At 36.3% G+C, this 25,258-nt stretch overlaps 1 protein-coding gene across 2 annotated transcripts in view; it reads right to left on the reverse strand.

Annotated features, from left to right (window-relative positions):
* The window catches only part of SMARCE1 (SWI/SNF related BAF chromatin remodeling complex subunit E1), a 37,078-nt gene extending 17,591 nt beyond the window's left edge, over positions 1-19,487 (reverse strand). Inside the window, exons 1-4 of one of the 2 annotated variants that reach the window (XM_007432536.3) lie at positions 19,337-19,487; positions 13,567-13,610; positions 12,196-12,239; positions 3,141-3,308 (exon numbers count right to left, since the gene is read on the reverse strand). In XM_007432536.3, coding sequence (XP_007432598.1) covers positions 3,141-3,308; positions 12,196-12,239; positions 13,567-13,573 — 219 coding nt within the window. In that variant the 5' untranslated portion in view covers positions 13,574-13,610; positions 19,337-19,487. The remainder of the gene's footprint in view (positions 1-3,140; positions 3,309-12,195; positions 12,240-13,566; positions 13,611-19,336) is intronic. The other variant, XM_007432538.3, reaches the window with a different exon arrangement.
* Between the last annotated feature and the right edge of the window lie 5,771 nt (positions 19,488-25,258).

Genomic DNA, 25,258 nt, shown 5'->3' on the forward strand with positions numbered 1-25,258 from the left:
ATCTGCACTTCAAAGTACATACAATTATTTTGGGATGAGACCACAGTGGTTAAGATCAAGGTTTAAACACGCAGATACACACCACTGCATAGATCTCAGATTTTGAATAATCTAGTCATTTTATGGCTCCACTGAGATAATGCATATATAAAGAATGTTTTGTATGAACAGGCCTACAACATTTTAGAAGCACATTTTTTAAAATAAAAGGATAAGCTTTTCTCCATGCCATATTTATGAAATGCTATGAACTAAACAGTGGTGCATACATCACATCTAATGAAATATAAAAAATATTTATGAGATGTATGCATTAGCAAATGTACACTGTTACACACACATATATAAAGATGGACCTGAAAACATTCCAGTGAATCAACTTAATGCTTAAAACACCAATAAGAATTTTTAAAGCATAAACCCAAATTGAAATATACATTGTAGAGAAAGCTATGAATGTTCACTATATACGTATACATATACACACATATATATATACACACACACAATGAAAATCTGTGAAACAAACAAAAACTTCTTTTAATATGAATCTGATATAAAAATCATTGGGGATCTGATTTTTTTTTTTCAAGTCAAGATTCAGTCTTATTTAAAGTAGTATACCAGGTAAGAATGTATGGGGCTAAAGTTAACACACAAAGGGTAATTACCCATGATTATCATTATGTACAACTTTTGAAACTCTGTTATTTGCAATATGAATGTTTTCTTTTTGCTAGCCGTGAAGAATACAAAGAAGGTTTTTCCATATTAGCAAATCAGTGTGTTTAAAGGAACCTAAGGTATCTCCCAGAAAAGCTCTGATTCACAGGCTTGTACTGGATCAATTAATCATTCCTGTCACTCATTTGTTAAAAGTGAAATATTAGGATTTGAGCCTGAATCAATGTTTACTTTGAAAAAATGGTTAACTGGCTACCACAATTCATTATTTTTGGACAGGAATAGCCTGAAAGTATTATTCTTTACAGGTGAAAAAAATATGAATCAGAGCTGAAGTTGCCTGCTCAAATAATGAATATAACATATATAACGGCATCAATACCGATCCTATACTTACTGTAGACTATTTCCTAAGGACACAGCCAAACTGAACCACTGCAGATGATAGTAAAAACTTTTGTGCTGTTCTCTTAAGGAAAAATAATTCTCCTTGTAGAAAAAGGAGCCTTTTGTAGAGAAGACTGAATTAGAATGCTTCCCACTGGCAGGCTTTTATTTTATGTGCTAAGAATTATATTATACAGAAGAATATTCTATTTTATGAACACAAACCAGTAATCTAAAGTGATAAACCCCAAAAACTTTAGACATAGCTTTTCCCTCCTACTAAGAACTCAAACTAATAAATGGGGTAGAAAAGTGACAACTTCGTTATAATCTACACTACCATGGATTAAGAATAAAGTTCTATACTAGCAGGGGAATGGTAACCTCACAATTTATTATATATTGTTCTTTCTCACAGATTATTAAGCTAACTGGGGACTGCCTACAATCATCAGATGATCAAGCAAGCGCTCTGAAATTGTAAGAGAACTTGGCACAGACCAATACAAGAGCTATGTACTTTCTTCTCTAACTGCCCAACATAATGACACACTAAATATAGTTACCAGTTTTTAGTTAATTCCAAATGCATAGTCATACAGCTCTTACGAAGAGATACATAGGAACTGCATGAATGTAGCTGTTAGCAGGATTCTATCCTCTGTATCTGCTGCCTATGGGCTGTACAATAAAGCACTCTGAACCATCTTAAAGATTAACACATTTGTTATTACATGCATTTCCATAAATCACAGTTCATTTTATTAGCTGTCTATATGCATCTGGTAGTGGACTTTGATCCACAGAGGCTTATGCAGATTAATTTTGTTTGTTTCTTCTCCTCTCTTCTATTTCTTGGTTCTGTTATTTTTTTTCTGTCATTTATTAATTGTCTTTAGTATTTTGTTTCTTCGTTTTTCATATGCATTTTTGTACTCTGTTTATTTTTGCAATCTTGCTATAAAAGCAATAAAATGGGAAAAAACCGGGTTTATGCAGTAATAAATTTGTCAGTTGCTGAAGTGCTACAAGACTGTTGTTTTTTCTGCAAAACACTAACCCAACTACCCCTTTGGAAACTAATTACGGGAGGAAGCACGATGTAATTAACCCAGTCACTGATTCTACGTTGAATTTTATTACAACATCGTAGGCAAAGCCTCGGAAACCAGCTCTCAGACTGAAGCAATAACCAAGGGCAAGCAATAGTGTGCTTTCAGCAATGTTGGAAGGCTAACTGGCAGAGTAGAGCACACTGAGGTGGTCTTCTGAAGGGGGTTTCTTATGAGAAAACTTTCAAATGAGAACAACCTTTCAGTATGACATAGTGCAGCATAATATATCACCATCAGACTAAACTAATAATAGGAAAATCCAACTCATTTTCCATACCAAGAGAGGAAGGTCTCCCCCTGCCCATTCTAGAACACTGTCAACCATTTGGGAGGGAAGACACCAACTTCAGCAAACTTTAATCTCGTACAAGATTTTGCAGTTTTCTAGCTTCAAAAATCTTTCCTCTAAATATTGGGTGAAAACTCTTCTCTTTAGTTCTAAATTTGTTTCTTTAGTTCATCTTTGTGTGTGGCTTTTCTCATGTATTTATATACCCATTTCCTTTTCACTCTACTTCATCCATATGATGAAATAGGTTATTACCTCAGAAAGTTCATGTCTCAAAGGGCCAATACCACACCTGATTTTGGGGGGGGGGGCAGACTAAAGATTCACACAAGTCTGTGCATCATGTTACATTTTTTCATTTAATTACTTGCCAGTTGGTGCATAAGCTGCTTTCATAGAAAACCACTGTCATGGATGAGCAGAGGGAAAAATTCTGTCAGTGATGCCTGGTCAGTGAAAACAGTTTCAAAAATACTGTGTGTTCCCGTCGGCAAGTGAACTCACCCGAAACCCCATTCCAATTGACTAATAAAAAAGGCTATTATCAAAAAGTTAGTGAAGAGAGAAAGATTGGGGAGAAAGGGAAAGAAATCACAAGTTAATTTTTCAAGTTTATAGTTTTTAAAATAAAAAGTGTTAGCAGCTAAGATTTAGAAGAACCTAACTCTAAAGCCATTTCTGGTCACTTCCTGTTGTTTGCCGGATGACGTAATAGTTGATTCTCCTACCGTGGCCCGGCTGTTGGTGCCCGGGTTCCCTCCCAGCCTGTAGTTGTTGTAGGCCAGATGGCTGTATGGATTGTATCCCACAAACCCCGGTGTGCTGGGCATTTGCTGATGGAAACAAATGAGACAAAAACACGAATGAGAAATGAGTCCCAACGAGGAGAACACAGAGAAATGAAAATGGTTTGCAGTACAGCATGCAAAAGCAACCAGAAATTTAAACAAGCAAAATGAGGTGTTGCAGCAGCTAGATCCCTCTTCAGAGACAGTAAGCTTTCATGAAACCTGCCAAGAAAATACGAATTTTTCTCTTTAAAATCTTGTCACTGCAGATTCTACAGAGTCATAACTTCAAAGCTTCCAACATGAACATGCTGTTTTATCTCTGGCAATTAAATGTTAAACAATGTATAACCCATTTTAGAGGAACCTAGTTTGTTAAGCGAATGTAATTACAAATAATATGATCTAACAGTTACTATGCAGGGAGGAGCAAGGGAGGTCCTGTTCCACAGTAATTAGACATAATTCTGTCCATGAATATATTTTGCTACCTTTAAGAGCAAGGGTCTGATTGAAGCAGCTTTCATCTTAAACAGCCTCAAAAAAGGAGAGATCTGACACAGAATGATCAGTTAGACAATGACTTCAACAGACACACTAATTTGTATATGCAATCTCTAAGGCACTGTACTGTGCCCCAAGAAAAGTGACACTATCACACAGTACATAGGCTGGGAAACATTTCAGTTTCCCTTGCATCAGAGAGCCAATGCAGAACAATGTTTAATACTGGCCTCAGGGTTAGAAGACTGCCCAGTGAGGAATTTTCAAAGAGTATGTTCAGAAAAAAATATATTGATCATTAAATAGCATCCCTTCCTGCCCCCCTTCTAACCTTTTGCTTGGGCAGGAAACCCTTTCCTGTAAGTCATGATTATACCAGAAAATATTTAATTAACCAGAGTTCTGATTTTGTCAATGGAAAATCAATGTCAATTTGAAGTTTTCTGCCCTGTGAGTCCCCCACAGAGAATCTGTGCCCAAGCTGGTATTTATGTGTGTATCAGGCTCAAAAGAATAGAAATTGTTCCAGTACTACTAACAACTAAAATATACATCTATACATAGTTTCTACTGTTTTGAAAATTCATGACTGCTTTGCGGTATCTCTTAGTACTCCAAAATCTCAGAACTTAAATGAGAAAAACTTCCTATCACTTACGGTAATAACAACATCCCCATCTCTTCTTTTCTGTCAGTATATATAAAAGGAAGAACATTTATTTTGGAAAACGAAATGAAAGATGCTCAAATGGCAATCCTTTTTGCCATTACAGGAGAGGGAGGTAAGCAAAGATGACTCGGAAGCCTTACTGTACTGTTCCAGCCTGCCACCCACCCCACAGGACCATTGTGCCCATCTGTTCTTAAGACATCTCTGGAGAGTGAACTTCAGTTGTTGTTGTTGTTTTTTTAATTATGATTTTCTTTATGATTGCTGGCAAAATTTGTAAGTTGACCTGTAGCCTTAAAGCGGGATAAAGATAAATTAAATAAACAATGAATAAGTAGATGAATACCAGGTATATATATTAAAATCATGGTCATGTTGCATTAAACTGCCAGGGCAGCTCCCCTAAGTAAGGAATCCTAGACTTGTGAAGTGTGATGGATGGGTAAAATTAAGATTTTTAACAGGACACTAAGCATTAATATAAAATGTAATGCCTATGATATTTTAAACTGAATAAAATATGGTTATTACCCAAGCTGAGTTAAAAGAATCAATCTAGAACACAGGGTGCTCGACTTTGGTTAGACCTGTCGGAGTGTATGTTAGATTCCTAACAGTTCTGCTCACACATGGATTTTTCTTATTTGTATAATTTTCTATGGACATTCCTAAAAGAAAAGAAAAAACTGCATAAAAACTGGTTGTTGCAGATACTGATTAAAAGCTATTAGTATATTGTATGCAAACAGGTAACTTAATACCAGTGTTTGGAAAGCCAAGAAAAATTACAAAACTATTTATTTTAATGGACAGCAAAAAAGAATAGAAGACGGACAAAATCAGAAGCATCTGCAAAGGGGTCAACAGTGTCAAAAAGGTTGGCATGAGCAGAGTCCTACTCGTTTTTACATATGTGTGACCCATGTTAAGATGGGACTGATTGCCCAGTCATGCACTCCACTTTGACACTGTTGAGCCGCCCTTCTCAAAGATGCCCCCTGACAAAACGTGCATTGGCTCTTTTCAACAATGCATATACATAACAGGAATTATGCATCATTTATAGATTACATTCCATTCTCCTCCTCCCATTTCCCCCCCACAACAAGGGGGTAGGTTGGGCTGAGAGAGAGAGACTGGTCCAAAGTCACTGAGTAAGCTTCCATGGCTGAGAGGAGATTTGAACCCAGGTCTCCCCAGTACCAGTTGAACACCTTAACCACTACACCATGCTGGCTCTCTTTCTGTTGTACCAAAGATATAATTACTTTCAGTAAGGAACTGGCATATTTAATACATATTTAATGAAAAACTCTGCCCAATTTATATTTGACCAAAGCAAAAGGGACATAAGATAGGCATGTAAGTAAACAGTTTCATCTGCTCCACAAATCTTTATGTTAGGCTTACAGATAGGGGTGCTGAGCAATCATCTGTGTTGACTACTGCAAACTATGAATCTGTAGGCCTATACCATTTAGTAGCTTACTTCCAGAGCATTTGCCCATAATTGTCCAAGGAATCAACACTTTCAGGGCAAAAGGGCATCATTTCTGTTCTTGGATTCTCCGAAAGCACCACCCAAATGTGAGGCTGGCTCCTCCTGAACTCAGCTTCACTTAAATATACGCTGACTGGAATAATCAAACTTATCATTCTGACTCCAGTTGACTGATACTTTGCTCTGTTGATATCCCAGTGGATGTGTTGTCTGTGTATGTACAGCATGCACAGAAAACCAGGGTCAGTTTTCAAAGCAGCTATGTGAACCTTGCAAAAGATACAGTTGCTTTAACAATTAAATGAAAATTTTTTGGTAACACCTGTTGCCAAACACCTCTGTCAAGTGCTTTGCATCATCCTAGCATCTACATTTATTTACACTGAATCCATTTGTTGTTTCAAATGTAGCCAGGTCTTTTAAATCTGTGTACAGGCTGTGGGATCCATATCATATTCTACAATTCTGAACAACACTGTTATTTCCAAGGTCAAAAAGACCACCTTTTAAAATTTATTAAAAAGTACAAGCACTTGCTGCAAGTTATGGCATGAGTATTTTATCTGTTCTTTTTACATTTGCAGTGGTTAGCATAATACTGAATATAATTTTCCAGAATCTGCAGCTATGGTTAAGGCTTGTTTCCACAACTAAATGTCTAATTTCATCTCTTATTATCTCCCTTTCTTTCCTGTTGCAGCTTTTTATCCTTATATATGCCACTTTGGCTTGCCCTAGATTTGTAATCCAGATATGTAAAAACTTTGAAATAAGCTATACATTTGCAAATAAGGGTAAATTGCCCAACATGCTGTGTGAATGACATGCCACCAATAATACAGTAGTCAGTTGATACAAATAGGGTGCTGATGGCATGGAGCAAAGAAAGGAATGAAGATTCACTGGATCAAGGAGGAATATATTTGTAAAAATAGTCGACACTGGGCTTTTTCTCTTGGCCAGCTAATTTGTTGTTTAACACATTAATGAGCTGAACATTATTTGAAGCCTCATTACTTCTCAACATCCATTGCAAATAAAGAAGCATGGGGGACTTCTGGGGAAGAAATGGCGAACTAAAGATGGCTCCGCTGACAGCCACTACACCAGCTCTTCGTAATTCATCTCTGGACAAGGAGAGGACTTGAGATCACTCACAAGTGCTCAATACAGTTGCTCCTTGTGAGAGGACTATATGACAGTGGTCTCTGGCAGGTTTAGAGCTCTGGGAGACAAGGGAATAGCCATCTTTTTGCTCTAACTGTGGTTGGCGCCTTAAAAAATGATACTGGGTTCACATACTTCCTTTTCTAATCACTTTTGGATATTGCTTGTTAACTGCTTTTCAGCTATTAGGAACCTTTGGATCCACAAGTTTTACAGCACTGGGTGAGTTTCCTTCAATCCTTAGCAAAAGAAGTTTTAAATACAAGTTTAAGGACTTGGAATAAACAGCAAAAGGGTGATTAGAACTTTGATTTTGGAAAGTTACAAATGGACTAAGGGTCCAGATGGATTTGAAATAAGATTTTGGAATTAATTATAAGAATCCTTCCTGTGGGAAAATGCTTTAGTTCTGAATTCTCTTTAAAAAATGAGACTTTGAAGGTTGGACACTAGAGGGAACCAGAAGGAACTAAAGATTACAATTAAAGGAGAACAACACTTACTAATACAGAATGGAGCAAAACATTAGACATATTGAAGGATATTTTTGAACAATGGACCCAGAAGTTGATTTTAAGAGTGTCTGCCTCTATAGATAGACTGTGTTTAAAAGATGTTATGGAAGAGGAACAAGTTTTACTGTCTGAAAGTGGATTTAAAAATGACAGGCTGCAAGAATGATGTGGAAAAGGATCCTACACTAGACATACAAATGAAACTGGCTGATGTCTTAATAATTAAAAGGGATATACAAATAACATACCAAAGGAGTGACCTGAATAACTTTCCTATATTCGTTCATCACCGAAGACAAATTCCTTGTATATATTTTATACTTGGCCATTAAAGTATTCTGTATTCTGTATTGGATTTACAAAACAGTCTTGTTAAAGCTTTGAAGAATTTTGTGAGAAGGCACAAAGAAAAAATGAAAAGGAATCAAGTTCTAGGACATTATTTGAAGGGACTAAAGATCAAGATTGTTAAAAGTAAAAGGAAGGAATATAAATTTGGTTTATTTGCTCAAGGTTAAAACAGATAAGTTATCTCCGGTAACCCTTAATGGATTTTGCTGACATCAGGACTGAAATGATGAGGCTTTATGGATTTCTTTATAGATAAGATTTATGGGAAGAAGAGTTCATTTCTTGTATCTTAAGAAAAGGTGATAAGTTACTAAAATTGCTTATACTACTTATGATGACGGGGGAAGTCATTTCTTTATATTATCTTTCCTTTTTCTTTACTATATTCTTATTTTTTCTTTTCTATTTTTCTATTTTTTTCTTTTCTGCACTATTTTTTCTTTTTCTTTTTGTTTGTATTTTTATCTTTTTAATTGTAATTTTTAATAAAATTACTATAAAAAAGCATGCGCAACAGGAATTATATAAAATAGAACTGAATCAGAGAAACTAGAGGAGGAAATTCTGATTTAGTTCCAATATAATAATAATCTGTTTTGGGATTATATACAGTAAATGAGCCTCAGCAATGAGCATTCCCTCCCCTCTCAACTTCCTTCACTTCTGCTTTTATTAATTGTGGTTTATAGCTATATCTGAACCTAAATAAACCGTTTGCTTAAAAAAAGATGACAACTTAAAGCTAATTTGTTTCCATAAGCAGAGTTAGGACTAACCAAGGATCCCTCTATAAAATATAATTAAAATATTAATTGCTGTATCATACTTATGCTTGTTAAAAATTGAAAATAATTTGTAGTTAGTAAACATACAATACTGTAAAAACACTGAATTTTGCTGCCATTTATATATGCTTTTAATATTTTTATATTGTGCTTTTAAACTGTTAAAGGATAGTAGGCACAGACTCTGCATGTACAGCTCAGAAAACACTATACTGTGTTTTCTCTACAAGCTATACATAGCATAGCACTACAGGGAAGATGAATGCATGGTTAGCTAGAGGTGGTTTGATAATAACACCAAGCAACAGTTTTTGTGGTATATGAATGAACAACCTTGGGATCACATGCTTTCTCTTGTGTCTATAATTTCCTCCTACCAGCCCTATTTGCAGCAGACAGGTTTGGACAAAATGTTTTGCCTCCCAATTGAATAGGAGGGAATATATCAAGAGAGGAGCAAACATACATGACTACTTTGTATGTCAAACAACATGTCAAGTCACAAAGTTTCATCAACAGCTGCTCTGGTAGCTGCTCTTCTCCCTGCCTGAGTGGAAAATTGTACACTTAGTATATAACACATTAAAAATTATTAGTATAATCTTAGAACCATATTTGTTAACCTTTTAGGAGGTCTTTAGCTAAACCAAATGACAATGCCCTCAGTACATTTGAAGATCATGACACTTAATCTTTGATCCATATGTTTCAAATCTGTAATATAGCATCTGGGAACTCCTGCATAAGTGTTCCTGCAACACACATTCACATATCTATACCCAAAGGGATAGAACTCTCACAGGATGTTCTCAAATTCAGAAAATGGATGTGATAGGAAATAAAGTGGTTAAACAGAAAGCTTTTCTCAAGCTGTTTATATTAATAGAATTCAGTTTATTTCTTCAACTTTTCATGTTTAAGATACCTATATTATGCTTTTAAACACACTTCTCAGGACATATAACTACTATATTTTTCAAAACACGGAATACAGCACATGTAGAGTACAGCTTTTTAAAAAACTGTAACACATTAAAACCCCATAGCAAAGAGAAAATATTTCAGCTGAGCAACAAAATAAGCCAAAAGGCGAAGGAGAATTAAAAGGTTTTTATTTGCTGGCAAAAATCTCAAAAATCTTTAGTTAAGCATATCTGGGAAAGACCCTGTAAAAAAAGAAACACTTCCTTTTAGTCACTTATTACTTTCAGAACAGTAGTATGCTAGGAGCTCTGACAGCAGACCAATAGGATCTAAATCCAGAGAAGGATATCGTGTGATTAGTTTGTTAGACTGTTCATCAGGGCCAGCAATACAATACAATACAGTGGTACCTCGGGATACGAATGCCTCTACTAATGAACTTTTCAGGTTACAACCAGCTCCGGCCGCAAAAATTTACCTCGATGTGTGAACTCTGCCTCGGGGTAGAGTCATTTTTCCGCCCTGACACGTGGTCCGCGGCCATTTTTCTGCCCCTGACACGTGGCCCGCGGCCATTTTCCCGCCCCGCTGCGCGGCGCCCGGCCGTTTTCCTGCCCCTGACGCGTGGTCCGTGGATGCCAGAACGGATTAACGGTAATTACATTGAACCCTATGGGGAAATTTGCGTCGGGTTACGACCAACTCGGGATACGCCCAGAGTCACGGAACGGATTAAGTTTGTATCCCGAGGTACCACTGTATATACTTTAATAGTTCTTAGATAACTTCTCTTTGTCTGTAACACACCTAAGATGATTATTCTATTTATAAAATGTATATCTGGCATGTTTAGTTTGTGTTTTTTTTTTTAGTTTGTGTGTGTGTGTGTGTGTGTGTTTTTACAATCTTAAAACTATAGACAGATTGTCTGGGACCTGCTGATTAATTTACTAAAAATAAGTAAAACCAAAATCAAAATCACCCTCTTTCATATGAACCTGCCTGTACAATTCAAGTCCATCACAGAGATCAGTCTGGATGTTTCCCAAGAAACCAAACAGAGAGTGGTTGAAGAAGAAGAGGAAAATCACAGAGATCTTTTTCTGAGATGTCTCTTAAAATCTGTAAATGTTACAGGACTAGAATCCTGGGCATAAGAATACTTGGACAGCTCAGTAATACATTGAAAAATGAGGGTCTATTCTTGATCCAAAGAATGGAAATCATGCAAGCCATAGAGCATTTTGAATAATGAACCATTAGCAAGCAAGGTGCTAAATTTTCTGTGGCTGCAGAACTAGTAAAATGATAGACTTAGGTGAGCAATTGTTTTAATATAGCAGCAGGTAGAATACACTGCATATGACACTGTTGCTACTTATAATTTAAAAATAATCTGTAGTATGGGGTAATGGTAGACACAATTTATCCTGAATTTCATTAATTTCAAAAGCAATTAAGTTTCTGTGTTGTGTTCCTTGGCTAGAGGCAAAGTGAGAGATTTTTAAATGGGCAATTTTAAGATACTTGTCTTAATATCTGGTATCACATATATACTTCTACTGAGGTTTTTTAACCATTCTATACTGATGCATAAAAAGAAAATCATGTGACAAATGCATAAATCATTCCTCCAGAAAACTGCTTTAGAAATACAGGTAAAATTCAAATCTGCAAACAGCATTTACATATATCTCACCCTCCAAAAGAGAACCACAAACAATGGATTTCTTAAGCCTGGATTTAATTGTAACCTTTTATTTTTCAGGGTATTTTGGTTTAGCATCTTTTCTTCAGTGTGCATATTACAGATCTCAACGTTTTTACTTAAGGATTTTATCTTACATTATTTCTTTAAAACAGAACTGTCACGTTTCAGTTCTGAAAACCTTATTGAAAACCTTAAATACTATTTTGTACAGTGTTTTTGTTGTTATCTAATCGTTATAGCAATAAATTCTTCCTCACAAGGCCTCTGCTTCTCAGCCTTTAGAAATAAATACAAGATGAAAGTAACATATTAGAGAAAAATACCCCGTTATTAGCAATACACATGCTTTCATCTTAGCATATTTTAAAGTATGGTATTTGCTTTCCTTCTGGCTTTCAACAATGTGTAGTCATAGTTTTTACAATATATTTAGCTTTAAGATCTTTTGGAGATATATCAACACTGAATTCATTTTAAAGATGTAACCTCAGTAAACAGTAAAAATAAACATTAAACATTAAATGTCACATCAAATAAATTGATGTTGTTATAATTTGAAGACTGAATATGCATTTTATGCAGACGGAAGTCTCAAATCTTTATTCTTTAAAACGAACAGTTGGCAGAATTCCTGAAGTATACCTGACCAGAATATTTCGGTATTGATTTCAGGCAAAGTTTAACTTTACTGGGTGAAATGATTCATAAAACTTGTTTTATGGCATCCCTTGCATTGTCTCTATGGGGCTAAAATGAAATCAGGGATCAGAGTTTGTAAAATAAGAAAAATACTTCCATACTTACGGTTGTGGGGGCTGGGGTGGGTGGTGGGGCATAAGATGGCCTTTCTGTTTTAAAAAGAAGAGGGGGAAAATGACTATGTAGAGGAATTGGAACACAGGGACACCAAATTAAGTTTTGAATAGCAAATCAAAATATGAATGAATGAAAAAAAAAACTATGCAACTTATGAAAATAGTTCAAACATTATTACAGGAATGCCCAAGTTGTGGCTTTCAAGTTTGTATGCAGCTCTTGAGAATTCACAGAAGTGACTGAAACAAACAAATCCAGGAACATTCAACAACACAAGACACTTACTCTAAGTCCTTTTGTCCTCCTGGCTAGATGAAGACCGATCCGCTTGTTAAAGTGATACAATTTTCTCATGTAACTGAACAAGTTTAGTCTCTACACAGGGTATGATTTATTTGCCTTTGCCCTGTGAGGGATGTTTTATGCATATGAGACAGAATAATTCTAAACTTTTTTTATGCTTCATTTAACAGACAGCAAAAATTTAATGTGCAAACATTTTTGCACAAGTACCCACCCCCAGCAACAAAGTTAATGTACAAACTTTTATTGTGTGCAACAAAATTATGCAAAAGCACTCATAATATCTTCAAAACCAAATGTTAGACCTCAAGGAAGACTGCAAAGAAAATGGGGTAGCTAAATCTAGGATTAAGTCAGTGGTGATCAACATCAAGGTTCTAACATAAAGGGACTGTTACACAATACAGGGATTGCAGAGAAAGGATGGCATGGATGGAACAGTATTTAGAGATGATTGAGTTTGAGATTTATTCTTGATTACACTGGATTGGATCTAGACTTAAATATGCATATAGTAGTTCAAATGAAAATTAATGACTGAAATAATGACTTTAAATTTGACTTTAGAACTTAGTTACTTACTTTAGTTACTTAGTTATTACTTTAGCTCATTTTTGCTACTTACTTAAAGCTACTAAATGTGCCACCATAGCATTAAGACGATCCCTATGGATGTTGTGGAGAATCACAGAGCTAGCAGTATATCTGACATATTAGATTGAACTACATAGATTCATCTTATATAGAAATAATTGGGTAGGTTCAAACATGGCATTAAACCATGGCTTATTGAAACTTGGCTTGTTGAATAGCCCATAAAAACTAATTTCACATTCTAATCACAAAACATAATACCTGAAGTCACACAATATGCTAAGACAAAACAAAAGAAGACACATTAAGGTGAATCTAGCCAGGGTGTTAAATGGAGTTTACTCTCATACAGGTTTGTCCACAGGCATAATCTGTGCTGAGCTATAGAATAATAACATCTATGTCATTTTATATGTGAATACTGTAGATTAAACTAAAATAAACAACAACAACTTAACTTACTTGACATTTTGGTAGATAAAAGTTTCAACCAGATGACATTAGATCTGAAAAACAGCAATAATAAAATGCTGTAAAACAAAGTCTATCTTGATACATTATGCTCGTTGGCCCAGTGCAGTTCATTAATAACTCCTACAGTTAACATTGAAGAGTATACATAAACACACGAACACTTCACTCCTTTACTGTGTTATCATTTTAAACAATGGCAAACTTATTATAGTTCCTGAGTTCTGAAGTGTATGAATAATTTACAATCAAGATCTATAAGTAGTAAGGAAATATACCGAAAATCTTATTTCTCAGAAAAATGAGTAGCATCTTACTTGATAAAAATGAATACATCCACAGTGACACAATATCACTGATGTTCAAGTACTGTTTGTAGTCTGCAATTCAAATTTTTCATTACTAGTGTCATATGATCAACCTGGATCACAAAAGTGTTCTATTAGGTATTTTTCAGCCATTTTGTATATATGAAGAGACAGCAGAGATGGAAACATACAAATAGCACAACTAGGGGCAAAATCAATTGATGGTTTTTACACCTATCATTATCTGTAAGTCATACCTGATATTTAAACACTAAGTAGTTGTAATACTTTTGAAACAAGCAAAAAAAAAAAAAGTAAAAATTTCAGAAAGGACGTTTTACAGCTTATTATAATCAAACACCTTTTTCTTTCATTTACAAATATGGAAAAGGAAACTCTTGGCCTATGGAACTTTAAAAATTCAGTTCCTTGAAAACATTCTGAAGTGGTAGAGTTCACAGGACTGTACCACAATATACTCTCGTCCTTAAAAAATACTAGACAACAAAAAACTACAATAAAATACTAAACAAAAATGATGAAAAGGGAATGAATTCTAAACATGAACAAAACAAAGGAAAAAATATGGTCGATACATAAAAGCAGCTCAGTTTTTAAACAACAAATTAAATCTTGCCTACATGTAAGAACATGGATTTATGCTAATAGGAAGCATGAGAAAGTATGGTTCGTGCAGATGAGAATAAAATGTATTTAGGAGAATAACTTCTGATAAGGAAAGAAAGACGTAAAATGTACAGTGATTGTAATGGAAACAAAAAATCATTTGGAAGTGAGTGAAAAAGGCTAAACAAGGAGACTTCAGCAAAGTGAAATTAAAAATAAAAATGATGGAATTATTTGGGTTGAAAGGAGGGGATGCTGGAAAGAGGCCATACTGTTTACTATTCAGGACATGAAAAACAAAGAAGATACAGCATTACTTTCGTAATCAGGAAGTATATAGCAAGAACAGTACTTGAGTACAATGGAATCAATAACCAAATATTATTAGACTTCGCAGCCAAATCTTTAATATGATGATCATCCAAGATTATGCTCTAATCACTCATGCACAAGAAGAGAAGATTGATGAGTTTTAGGGTAAAATTCAATTTGAAATTGACAAAACATGCAAGCTACACACGCTGCTTGTGGCTGGAGAGTAGAATGCTAAGGTTGGAAATAATAAGGAGGAAAATGCAGTCGGACTGTATGGACTGCGAAACCAAAATGAAGCAGAATAACTTATCAATTTCTACCAATCCAATGATATTTTCATTGCTCACAGTCTTCCAGTGACAAAAACAATGTCTATGTAAATGGAAATCATCAGATGGAGCACAGAGAAATCAAATTAATTATATTATTGATACAAGGAGTTTGTAGAGCTCTATTACAACAGCAATGATGTAGCCAGGGGAACTATGGAACACATCATGAACAGCTCATGTGAAAGTTTCAAGTCAAGCTAAAGTGAATGAAAGTCAACCAGTTTCCATGATATGACCTTCAGCACACTTCATTTTTAAGCAGAACATCAGGAGCTTTAAAATCCTGAACCTCTCTGATAGGGAACCAGAGGAACTGTGAAATGAAATCAAATAAGTTATTAAGAGTGAATGTAAAAAGAGACTGCTGAAGACCAAGAAACAGAAGAAAGCAAACTATCAGAGCAAATGGTGAAATTGCCAAGAAGCCAAAGCCAAAGCCAAAGCCAAGAAATATAATGTAAAGACACTGAAGATAGAAATGGACAGGGACAATCAACCTCCCAAAAGATTTTCAAATTCAGGAAGAACCAGCCTTGAATAGAACACTCAGGATGCCAATGGACAGGTAGTAACTGATTCACCAAAGATCAAACAAAGATAGAAAGAATATACTGAAATTTTATAGAGTAGAGATGTTAGCAACCAAGATATCTTAGAAGATATTCCCTACTTACAAAACCTTCAGTACTAGAAGATGAAGTCAGATCAGTACTCTAGTCAGAATGCTATTGAAGGAGTATCTACAGAAATATGGCAACCAACAGAAGAATATGCAAAGGTTCTAACCAAACAATGCCAGCAAATCTGGAGAATGACACAATAGCCAATCGATTGGAAGAGGTTAATTTACCTACTAATACCAAAGAAAGAAGCCTTAACAGATTGTGCAAATTATTACATAGCATCCTTAGTTTCACATGCTAGCAAAATAATGCTTAAGATAATCCACCGCAGACTAGAACCCTTCATGGAAAGGGAGATGCTAAGCTGGCTTTAGAAAAGGCTGAGGAACAAGAGACATTATACTGATGCATGCTGGATAATTAAGAAAGCCAAACAATACCAAAAGAAAGTATGTGCTTCATTGATTACAGAGAAGTTTTTGATTGTGTTGACTGTGTCAGGGTGTGGAATGTCCTTAAGTAAATGGGAATACCAGAACATCTCATTGTCCTCATACAAAAACTATATACTGGTCAGGAAGCCAGGTCCAAATGGAACATGGTGAAACAGGCAGGCTCCAGTTTGGCTCCTTTTATTTATTTAACCAATATGAGGAATATACGTTGAGGGAAGCTGGATTTGGAAGAAGATGAGTGTGGTTTTAAAACTGGAGGAACAAACATCAATATCCTGTGCTACGCTGATAACACTACTGTGATATCCGGAAATACAAATGAACTATAAACTCTAATAATGAAAATCATAGAGTGAAAATATGGAACTAACATTAATACAAAGAAGACCAAACTAATAATAGGTACAGTAACTACCCTTAAAACTGACAATGAAGATACTGAAGTGATGGGTAGCTTCTGCCTTTTAGGATCAACTATCAACAGAAAAGGAATCAGCAATCCAAAAATACACCATAGATTAGCACTTGGTAGAGTAGCAATGACAGGCTTGAAAAAGACATTCAGATACTGTGATGTGTCTATTCTTCCAAAGATTAGAATCACAGTTTTCCCTGTGATATTCTACAGAAGCAAAAATTACACTTTAAGAAGCAGGACAGAAAGAGTATTGACACTTTTGAATTTTGGTGTTGGGGAAGACTCTTGAGATACCATGGATAGCCAAGAAAACAAACAAATGGATCACAGAACAAATCAATCCAGAGGCATAAATGACCAGGCTCATAATATATTTTAGACACATTATATCTAGCTCTTTTGATAAGTCTGTAATACTAGGAAAGGTGGAAGGAAAGAGAAAAAGAGGACAACAAGCAGCAAGATGGCTCTTCAGCAAGTGTCAATGTAATAAAGAAAGTAGTATATGCTTGCAAATTTAAAGAAAGTGTATGATAAAGGAAATACATTTGAATTATGGGAAGTTTTCCATGAATAGAATTGAAAGGTGGTTGCTGAATGCAATAGGAATAGTTAGCAAATTGTTCAACACTAAGCAGGGAGTAAAGCAAGGATGTATGATGTCCTCTTGGTTGTTTAACATATTTATGGATATAAGGAATGCTTGTAGTGTTGTTAGAGATTTTATTTATTTAATTTGGATGCCGCCTGACTCCAACCAACTCTATTGAATGTATATGTACTTTTATATATACATGTATATATAAAATACATGTATATATATGTATTTTATATATACATTTGTATATGTATAGCACAAATGTATATGTACTTTTCTACACAGATAATGCTACATTATTTGTTGAGAAACTCAATAAACTGCAGCAAAAGCATGATCTATAAGGAACATGGACCTGAAAATTAATCTATCAAAGGCAAAACAATGTTGTGTTTGACCAGGAAAATGGAATGAACAACTGCAAGTTATACATAAATGGCAAAAAACTAGATGCATTTGTGTACCTTGACAGAATGTTTTCTAACGATGGGAAAATGCACCGAGAAATTTTAAGATGTGCAAAATACTGATAGTGGATTATAGTGTTCTGGCCGTGTATAAAACTGTGCTTTTACCCACTTTGTTATATAGAAGTGAGAGTTGGATATATAAGGAGAAACTGAGTGCAGTGGGAATGTGGGATTCTTAAGAATTCTGTGTGGTAGAGTAGAGGACGTAGTGTCAAGAATGCATGAGTGCTGAATGAAAGAAGACTGTGAATGACAGAAAAAAGTATGTTGAGGTGGTTTGGTCCTCTACAAGAAAATGAATAACACATACAACACAAACATATGGAGGAAAAATGAATGAATCTTGAGGAAGGGGAAGACCAGGAAACTTGTGATTGGAGTTGATAAGATTTTCAAAGCAAGGGAAGTAAGAACCTTACAGAACAAAACACCATATATGAAGTTGTATACTGACATGGCAGAAGCAAAGATAGTAGAGAGGTATAGGAAATGGTTGACATAAACTAGTTTTAGCAATGTTTACTATTTTTTACACTTTTTCTGCTCTATGCATAATGCTGTTTAGTCTGAAAGAAACAGTGTGATTTGTGTATATAGTATTCCCCCCCCCCCCAATTCCATGCTTAGTATGTAAGAACAAAATAATTGCTTATTCATCCCTCTTTTTCACTTTCTTCTCTCCTTTTTTGGCATTTACATGCCACTCATAGCAAGGAACTGGCCTTTTAGATTTCACAAGTCATCACGCATTTAGATGACACTAAAACTTCATTAATGTGATACACCAAACCTAGATTTTTTGATCATGTGCTACTGAATAAACCACACTTAGCTTGGTTCACAAAACACTGTAAGGTTTACAAATTGTAATATCTATGTCCACAGAATACATTGTCACAACCAATCACATTTTGGCTTAGGTGATGTGTGAACCATATCTAAATCATATAACTTTACAAACTTTATAATTTGAAATACCATAAACAATAAAAGGTGTGTAGCAGAAATAGGATTTGATGGACTTCAATACTGGTTTACATTTCATTTTCAATATTTTTATTCTTCACAGCTGCTACCAGTTGAAACCTCCGAGTGTCCCTTGGCTTGCTGGTCTAGGAAAAACATGTAATTCTCAGCTTTTCAAAAGGACTTAAGACTATTCAAAATATGCTTTATATCATTTTACTAGTAATCTTTATCATACCTGTAACTAAAATATTATACTGTCAACAAGAAAAGGAAGAGAAACGAAATAATCGTTTGCAGTCCACTACCCAGCTTATGACATCTGACCTGAACCCATACTGGGATTTTCTTTAAGAAGCAAAAATACACGGCAAAAAATATTAAGCAAATATCTGAATCTCTAGAACCAAATGCTCTGAAGTTAAAAGGGATACTTGTCGTTTTTACAGAAAATAACACAATCCCCCGACCCGCCACGCCGGCCTTGCATTCGCTCTTCATTTCGGCTCATAGAAGAGAGAAAGGAGGAAGAAGAAACGTCTTCAAACGATTACTGCAGTGGGACGCGCCGTAAGGTGGACGTGGGAGGAAGGTTTTTTTCTCACACCGCCTCTTTAAGCGAGGCCAAGGCCGGACTCTGCAGACTCACCGGCTTCACATCGGACCTCAGGCCTCGCTTCTTTGTCTCCGGCCCGAAAGGAACGATGCGGAGACCGATCACAGCTTCCGTTTCCGCTTCAGCCTTTTCCACAGAACTCTTCTTCGTATTCGCAAGTTGCAACAAGCCCAACAAAATATTTTTTAAAAATCTATTATCTTTCCGTTTCAATAAAAAAAGTTGGATTTTTCGTGTAATGTTCTCCCCTTTTTCCAAACAGGGGCTGGGTTCGCACTGTTGTGAAACTGCAAATTCATATGAAAGACACATTTACACGCTGGCACATCTTTGCAGGAAAAAGGTGGAACGGAGGACGCGTTTGCGCGTTAGGTCACGTGGAGGCGAGTTGACGTAACTTAAAGAGCGGGACGCGTTCAAGTTTGCCTGGAGGCAAGAGTGTAAATTCATTGACTAAAGGTCTGGCTCTTTTCGCCTTCCTTTTTTTCTCTCTCTTTGTGGAATGTGAGAAACATACATTAAGCATTCTAAAATTCAGGCTTTTAAATTTTCTGTGATTATCTACAATCCCTAGAAAAAAGATTATACCGAAGGTGAATCTTACACCTCCTCCCTGTGCGTATTTATTGGGAAGGAAGTTCCACTGTTTTCACTGTTTATTAGGCAGGCTTAGATCTTACTTTATATCTAATTGTTTTAAAACGTTTATGAAAACTTTAAACCTCCACAAGTCTGTTTATTTGAAATGTACCTATTGCTACCCACATTCTCCGTGGTCAACAACATAGAGCAATCAACAAAACTCTAAATTACAACAAAGGTACAATAAAACATCCGCCACATACATTTTAAAAATGATAAAATAAAATGAAGTAAGGCAACAATAATAAATAATGGTGAACTTTTATCCTCCCTTGGCTCTCCAAAACCATTCAATTTACAGTATAGAAGTTACAGAAGGTCAATCATGTGGAGGGCAGTGAGGACTGTTCCATAGTGTAGGTGCATCCACTGAAAAGGAGCACCTGTAAAACACACACACACGCAAACGAATGGAAGCAGAAGTAGCTTCTCTGCACCACGACTACAAAAAGCAGCTGAGCACTGGATTTGTCCAATATGAATACACTGACCTTAACAGAAGCATATGGATGGCTTTGGCTGCAAACTCAAACTAGTCCTAATTCTGTTTCTAATTTGCAGTATTGACAATAAGCGACATTCTCTCTGTTCACCATCCCTAATTCAGAAATACAGGAATCATAAATTATATACATATTGGAGAGGCTAATTTTGAAAAGTCTAGAAATGAATTATCTCTTCTCAAGGGCTGAGTTAGAAAAACCTGTTCCGTTTTCCTGAATATGTTACTACCCCAACTCTGTGTTGCATAAGGTTTTTATACTGATACCTATGGATAGTTTCCATTTCTTATGCAGAAGGTATCACATCATGGTTTCCAGTGTGAACTGGAATATCTCTTTTCAATTTTGTATTACTACTTTTGGCGTATAAAATATATGTCATATGTGTACTTTAGTTTTATCAAATGGGGACAGAATGGGTGCAGAGTTATGTGTAAGTGTCCCATATTTTGTTTTCATTGCAGAGTGACTATGAAGTAACGCCTCCCTCTATTTATGTATCCATTCATTTGTTTTAAGCTATCTTCACAAATTTGAAGTTATAGTTAAATTCTATCAAGTTGGGTTTGACTCCTGGTAATTGCCTGGATAAATGTTTGCTATCTTGATTTGCCTCCTGTAAAAGCTTCTAGTTCTTCCAAGGACATTCCAATAATATTTTGATCTTGTCCTTCTACCTTTCTTCTACTTCCCCCAATCTTGCCAAGTATAATAATTATTTTCCACTCGTATCACATAACTGAAGTATGCAAGTTTCTACTTGCTAATCATCTCCTCAGAGGAGTAGTCAGCCTTTATTGCATGACTGATTGAAGGTTTTTACAATCCACTTTCTTAATAATTGTATCCAAATACATAATTTGAAGGCATCTATCTTCTTTCTCTTGCTTTTTCATAGCTATGTATTATCCTTGGAAATACCATTGCTTTAATTTTTCCCATTTTTGTAGTCATTGCAATGTGCCAAGGGGAAAGGCATGTGTTCTAAAGACTCTGTAGTTCACTGTTGTTTAAACATTTAAAGCTGAGATCTTGGCATTGAATCTTCTACGGATAAGAGTCCTGAGTCAAATAAGCGTTGATGTATATATGACCCAGTTGTTTATTTGCTAAAACTCTTCTACAAAGTCTAATTCAACAAACATTTTTGCATAAGATTTATTATAAAAAATTATATACAAAAAATATTGCTACCTACTTGATTTTGTTATTTTTGCCTAAATGAAGGCAGTTGACTACTGAAAACTCTTTAACAGAAGAAGCAAAATACTGTAAGCCATTTATGAAAGAATCCATACTTCATGTTAGGTCTATACTAGGCTTCTTAGGCCAATTTAAGAGTACAAAACAATATGCACCATTTTTTATAAAGCCAACAGAAGCCAAATGTTGGTGGGGGGAGAGCGGGGAATGAAGGGAAATGTACCCTAAAATATAGTTAGAGAAAGGTATTAAGTTCTAATTTCAGGACACAGTAACACCATGTTTAAGTGTAAGATGGTGTTGTCTTTTTTAAGGTGCACAGACTGCACTCACGTATTTTACCTAATGTGGCTTGCTTGATTTTAGTTTAGCATGTTGTGGATGAATTTTTGTAAACTATTGTTTAATGTGTTATGCAATTTTAGCCAAGTATGATATATTCAGTGAATCAGGGTTAAAACTGGGCTTAGTGCTATGCGATGGATTCATTTATCCTATTAAGCAATGGTTTATAGAAAAAAACATAACTGGCTCAGCCCCTGTAAAATGCTAAGCCATACCACCTATTTAACAAAGTACAGGTAGGTACATGCTTATGTGCAGCTGTAAATAATACCCCCCCATTAAAACTCATTTTACTGTAGTTATGATTTACAGTATATGATTAATTCTTCATACAAATAAATAAATTAGCGCACAGAAAAGTAGATGCGTGTGAGGCTATTTTTCTTGATAGTTTGTTCAGTATTCTGTATTATCTGTTGCTGATATAGCTTTTTAATATTGCTAATCTATAAAAATGAAGGATTTTTACTCCATTGTATTACTGCAATTCCAAACCTGAGAAAAATCATACATGTCATACTAATTGTAGCTATCTCTAATAACTGTAGATTTTAAAATTATCTGGGATTCTAACCAGCTCCAGAATTTACAAGCATCTTTAATAAATCCTGATGCAGGGTTTATTTGGCATAGGCCTAGCTTTCTGAAAAGAACTATAATGCTGGGAAAGGTGGAAGGAAAGAGAAGAAGAGGACAACCAGGAGCAAGGTCGATAGACTCAGGTACAGAGCAATGAGTGCACGGTTGGAAGAGCTGAAGGACCAAGTTAGGGACAGATCATGAAGAAAAACTATGTGGTCAGTTAGTGTTGACAACAACTTGATGGCACATAATCAAAAGTTGCATCCTACTATAATTATTGCATTGGATGCAGAGAAGATAACGGGATTATGAATTATTGACTAGTCTCCAAGTTGTCCAAACTCAGCTGCTGTCATAGTAATAATATAGAGGTAGTCCTCGGTTAACGACCTCTTGTTCAGTGACTGTTCAAAGTTCCGATGGTGTCAGGCCCAGCCCAAGAACAATGATGAAACAGTCCAGTTGAGTCCAGTTCCTTTATTTGCTTACACCTTATAGGCAGAATCTTGCCAAACTAAATCTATACTACAGCAACTGGTGGATATATCCTGGGAGATTCTAGGGAATGGCTATCCTGAATCTCTTCTCAAGCTTCCCCTGTGGACTGTGTTGTCTTTTGTCTCCTTTCCCCTACTGGAATGCAGCTCCTCCTTCCTGATAGCCTTGATCTCCCACATCATTCTCTTCCTCGTAGATACATTCCATCACAGATGGTGTTGAACAAGTGGTACATATGACTGGTCCTTGAAGTTGCGCCCATCACAGCACCCCCGCAGTCATGTGATTGCAATCTGGGCTGGCTCACACTTAAACGATGTTTGCAGCATTCCACTGTCACAGGATCACCATTTGCAATCTTCCCTGCTGGCTTTCCACAAGCAAAGTTGATGGGGAAGCTGGCAGGGAAGGCTGCAAGTCACTCCTGCCACTACACACAAGGAGCTGTAGCACCCCCTCCCTGCCGAGCTGCACTTGCACGGCACCACAGTACCCCTTCCCTGCCAAGCTGCACTCGCGCAGCATTGCAGCATCCACTCCCAGCATGCATTTGCACAGCACAGCACCAACCCCTCCTTAGCCCTCACACATTTGCATGGTGCAGCAGCAATGGCTCCCCAGCCCCATGCACTTGTATGGCACTGCTGCAACCCTTCCCCAGCCTGCACGTCCTTGTGTGGTGCTGTAGCAACCCCTCTCCAGCCCTCCTGTATTTGCTGCAGCAGCCTCCCGCCCTGTCTCACTCTGTAGTAGTCACTTTAACTGCTTTGCTTGTGGGAAGCTGGCAGGAAGTCGCAAGTTGTGCTCCCGTGAGGTCCTTGCTTAATGACCCATGATCCTCATTTAATGATGGCAATGGGGACTTCTGGGATTGCCGTTGCTAAGCATCACGTGACATTGCGCTTTATGACCGCATCGCTTAGTGATGGAAATTCTGGTCCCAATTACTGTCATGTGAGGACTACCTGTATCATATCTTTAAAAAGAAGCATAAAATACTTTAAATAGAGAGTAAGAGAGTTTAAGTCTATCAGGCTCATTAAAATGTGACTTTTCCCTGTGTGTGTTTATGCCTCTGAGTCAGTTTTTGATTCCTGCGACTGTCTGGACTAGTCCCCATAGTTTTCTTGGCAAGGTTTTTTTGGAAGTGGTTTGCCATTTCCTCCTTCCTAAGGCTGAGAGAGAGTGACTGGCCCAAGGTCATGCAGCTGGCATTGTAGCTAAGGTGGGACTAGAGCTCAGGGTCTCCCGGTTTCTAGCCTGATGCCTTAACCACACCACCAATTTGGTTCTCCTTTTCCTGGGTGCTTTGTATTATATCTATTTAGATGAAATGAATCTGTTGGCATTCTTGGGCATATTTGACTAGAAGAAAGGGAAATATCTGAAATGCGTACTTAAGATTTATATAGCTAAATAAAATATTTTATTATGGGGTTTATTTTTCTTGAATGTAAGCTATTTGGTTTGCCAAATCCATTGTACATACTTTAGTGAACAGCAGTGAAATTGCTTTAATTTGTGATGTTGTTCTTGTATAATGTTCTTACTCTTATAATTTGTGATTTGTGATGTTGTTCTTGTTCTTGTATAAGAACAACACATTCTTATCATAATTTGTGCTAGTTTCAATTTAGGGACAGTTTTGTTATTCTTTGAGATAAAATTAAAATAATGGTAGTTGATGATGACTTGATAGATTGTGTTGCTTTGTTGCATTTGTGCAAAGGCTTGTATAATCTTAAAGGGTTTGGATTTTTATTTTTTAAATAATTAGTAGACTTGTGCACTAATAGCATGCTCTGGTCTATATACTTATTAGTTGGACTAGGTGCATGAATAGGTTGGTCCTAGTAAAGCCAAATCAAATTTTTAAAAATGAAATCAATGTTTGCTGCCTTTAATTATAAGTATGAATGATTTAGACTTCACTGTGTTGTCGAAGGCTTTCACGGCCGGAATACGATGGCTGGTGTGGGTCTTCCGGGCTGTGTGGCCGTGTTCTGGAAGTTTTGTTTCCTAACGTTTCGCCAGCATCTGTGACCGGCATCTTCAGAGGGCAGGAGCACAGACAGGAGCAGTTCTCTCTGTGCCCTTGTGGTTATTTATAGAGATCAGCGAGGGTGCCTGAAGGGTGGTGGGGTGGTGGAGGGGGGGGGATTTGGGTTGAGGAGTGGCTGCT

Source organism: Python bivittatus, unplaced genomic scaffold, assembly GCF_059951505.1.
Source record: "Python bivittatus isolate LINGU-HERP-01145 unplaced genomic scaffold, Pbiv_v1 ctg000410_np1212, whole genome shotgun sequence".
In the NCBI taxonomy this organism is placed as follows: domain Eukaryota; kingdom Metazoa; phylum Chordata; class Lepidosauria; order Squamata; family Pythonidae; genus Python; species Python bivittatus.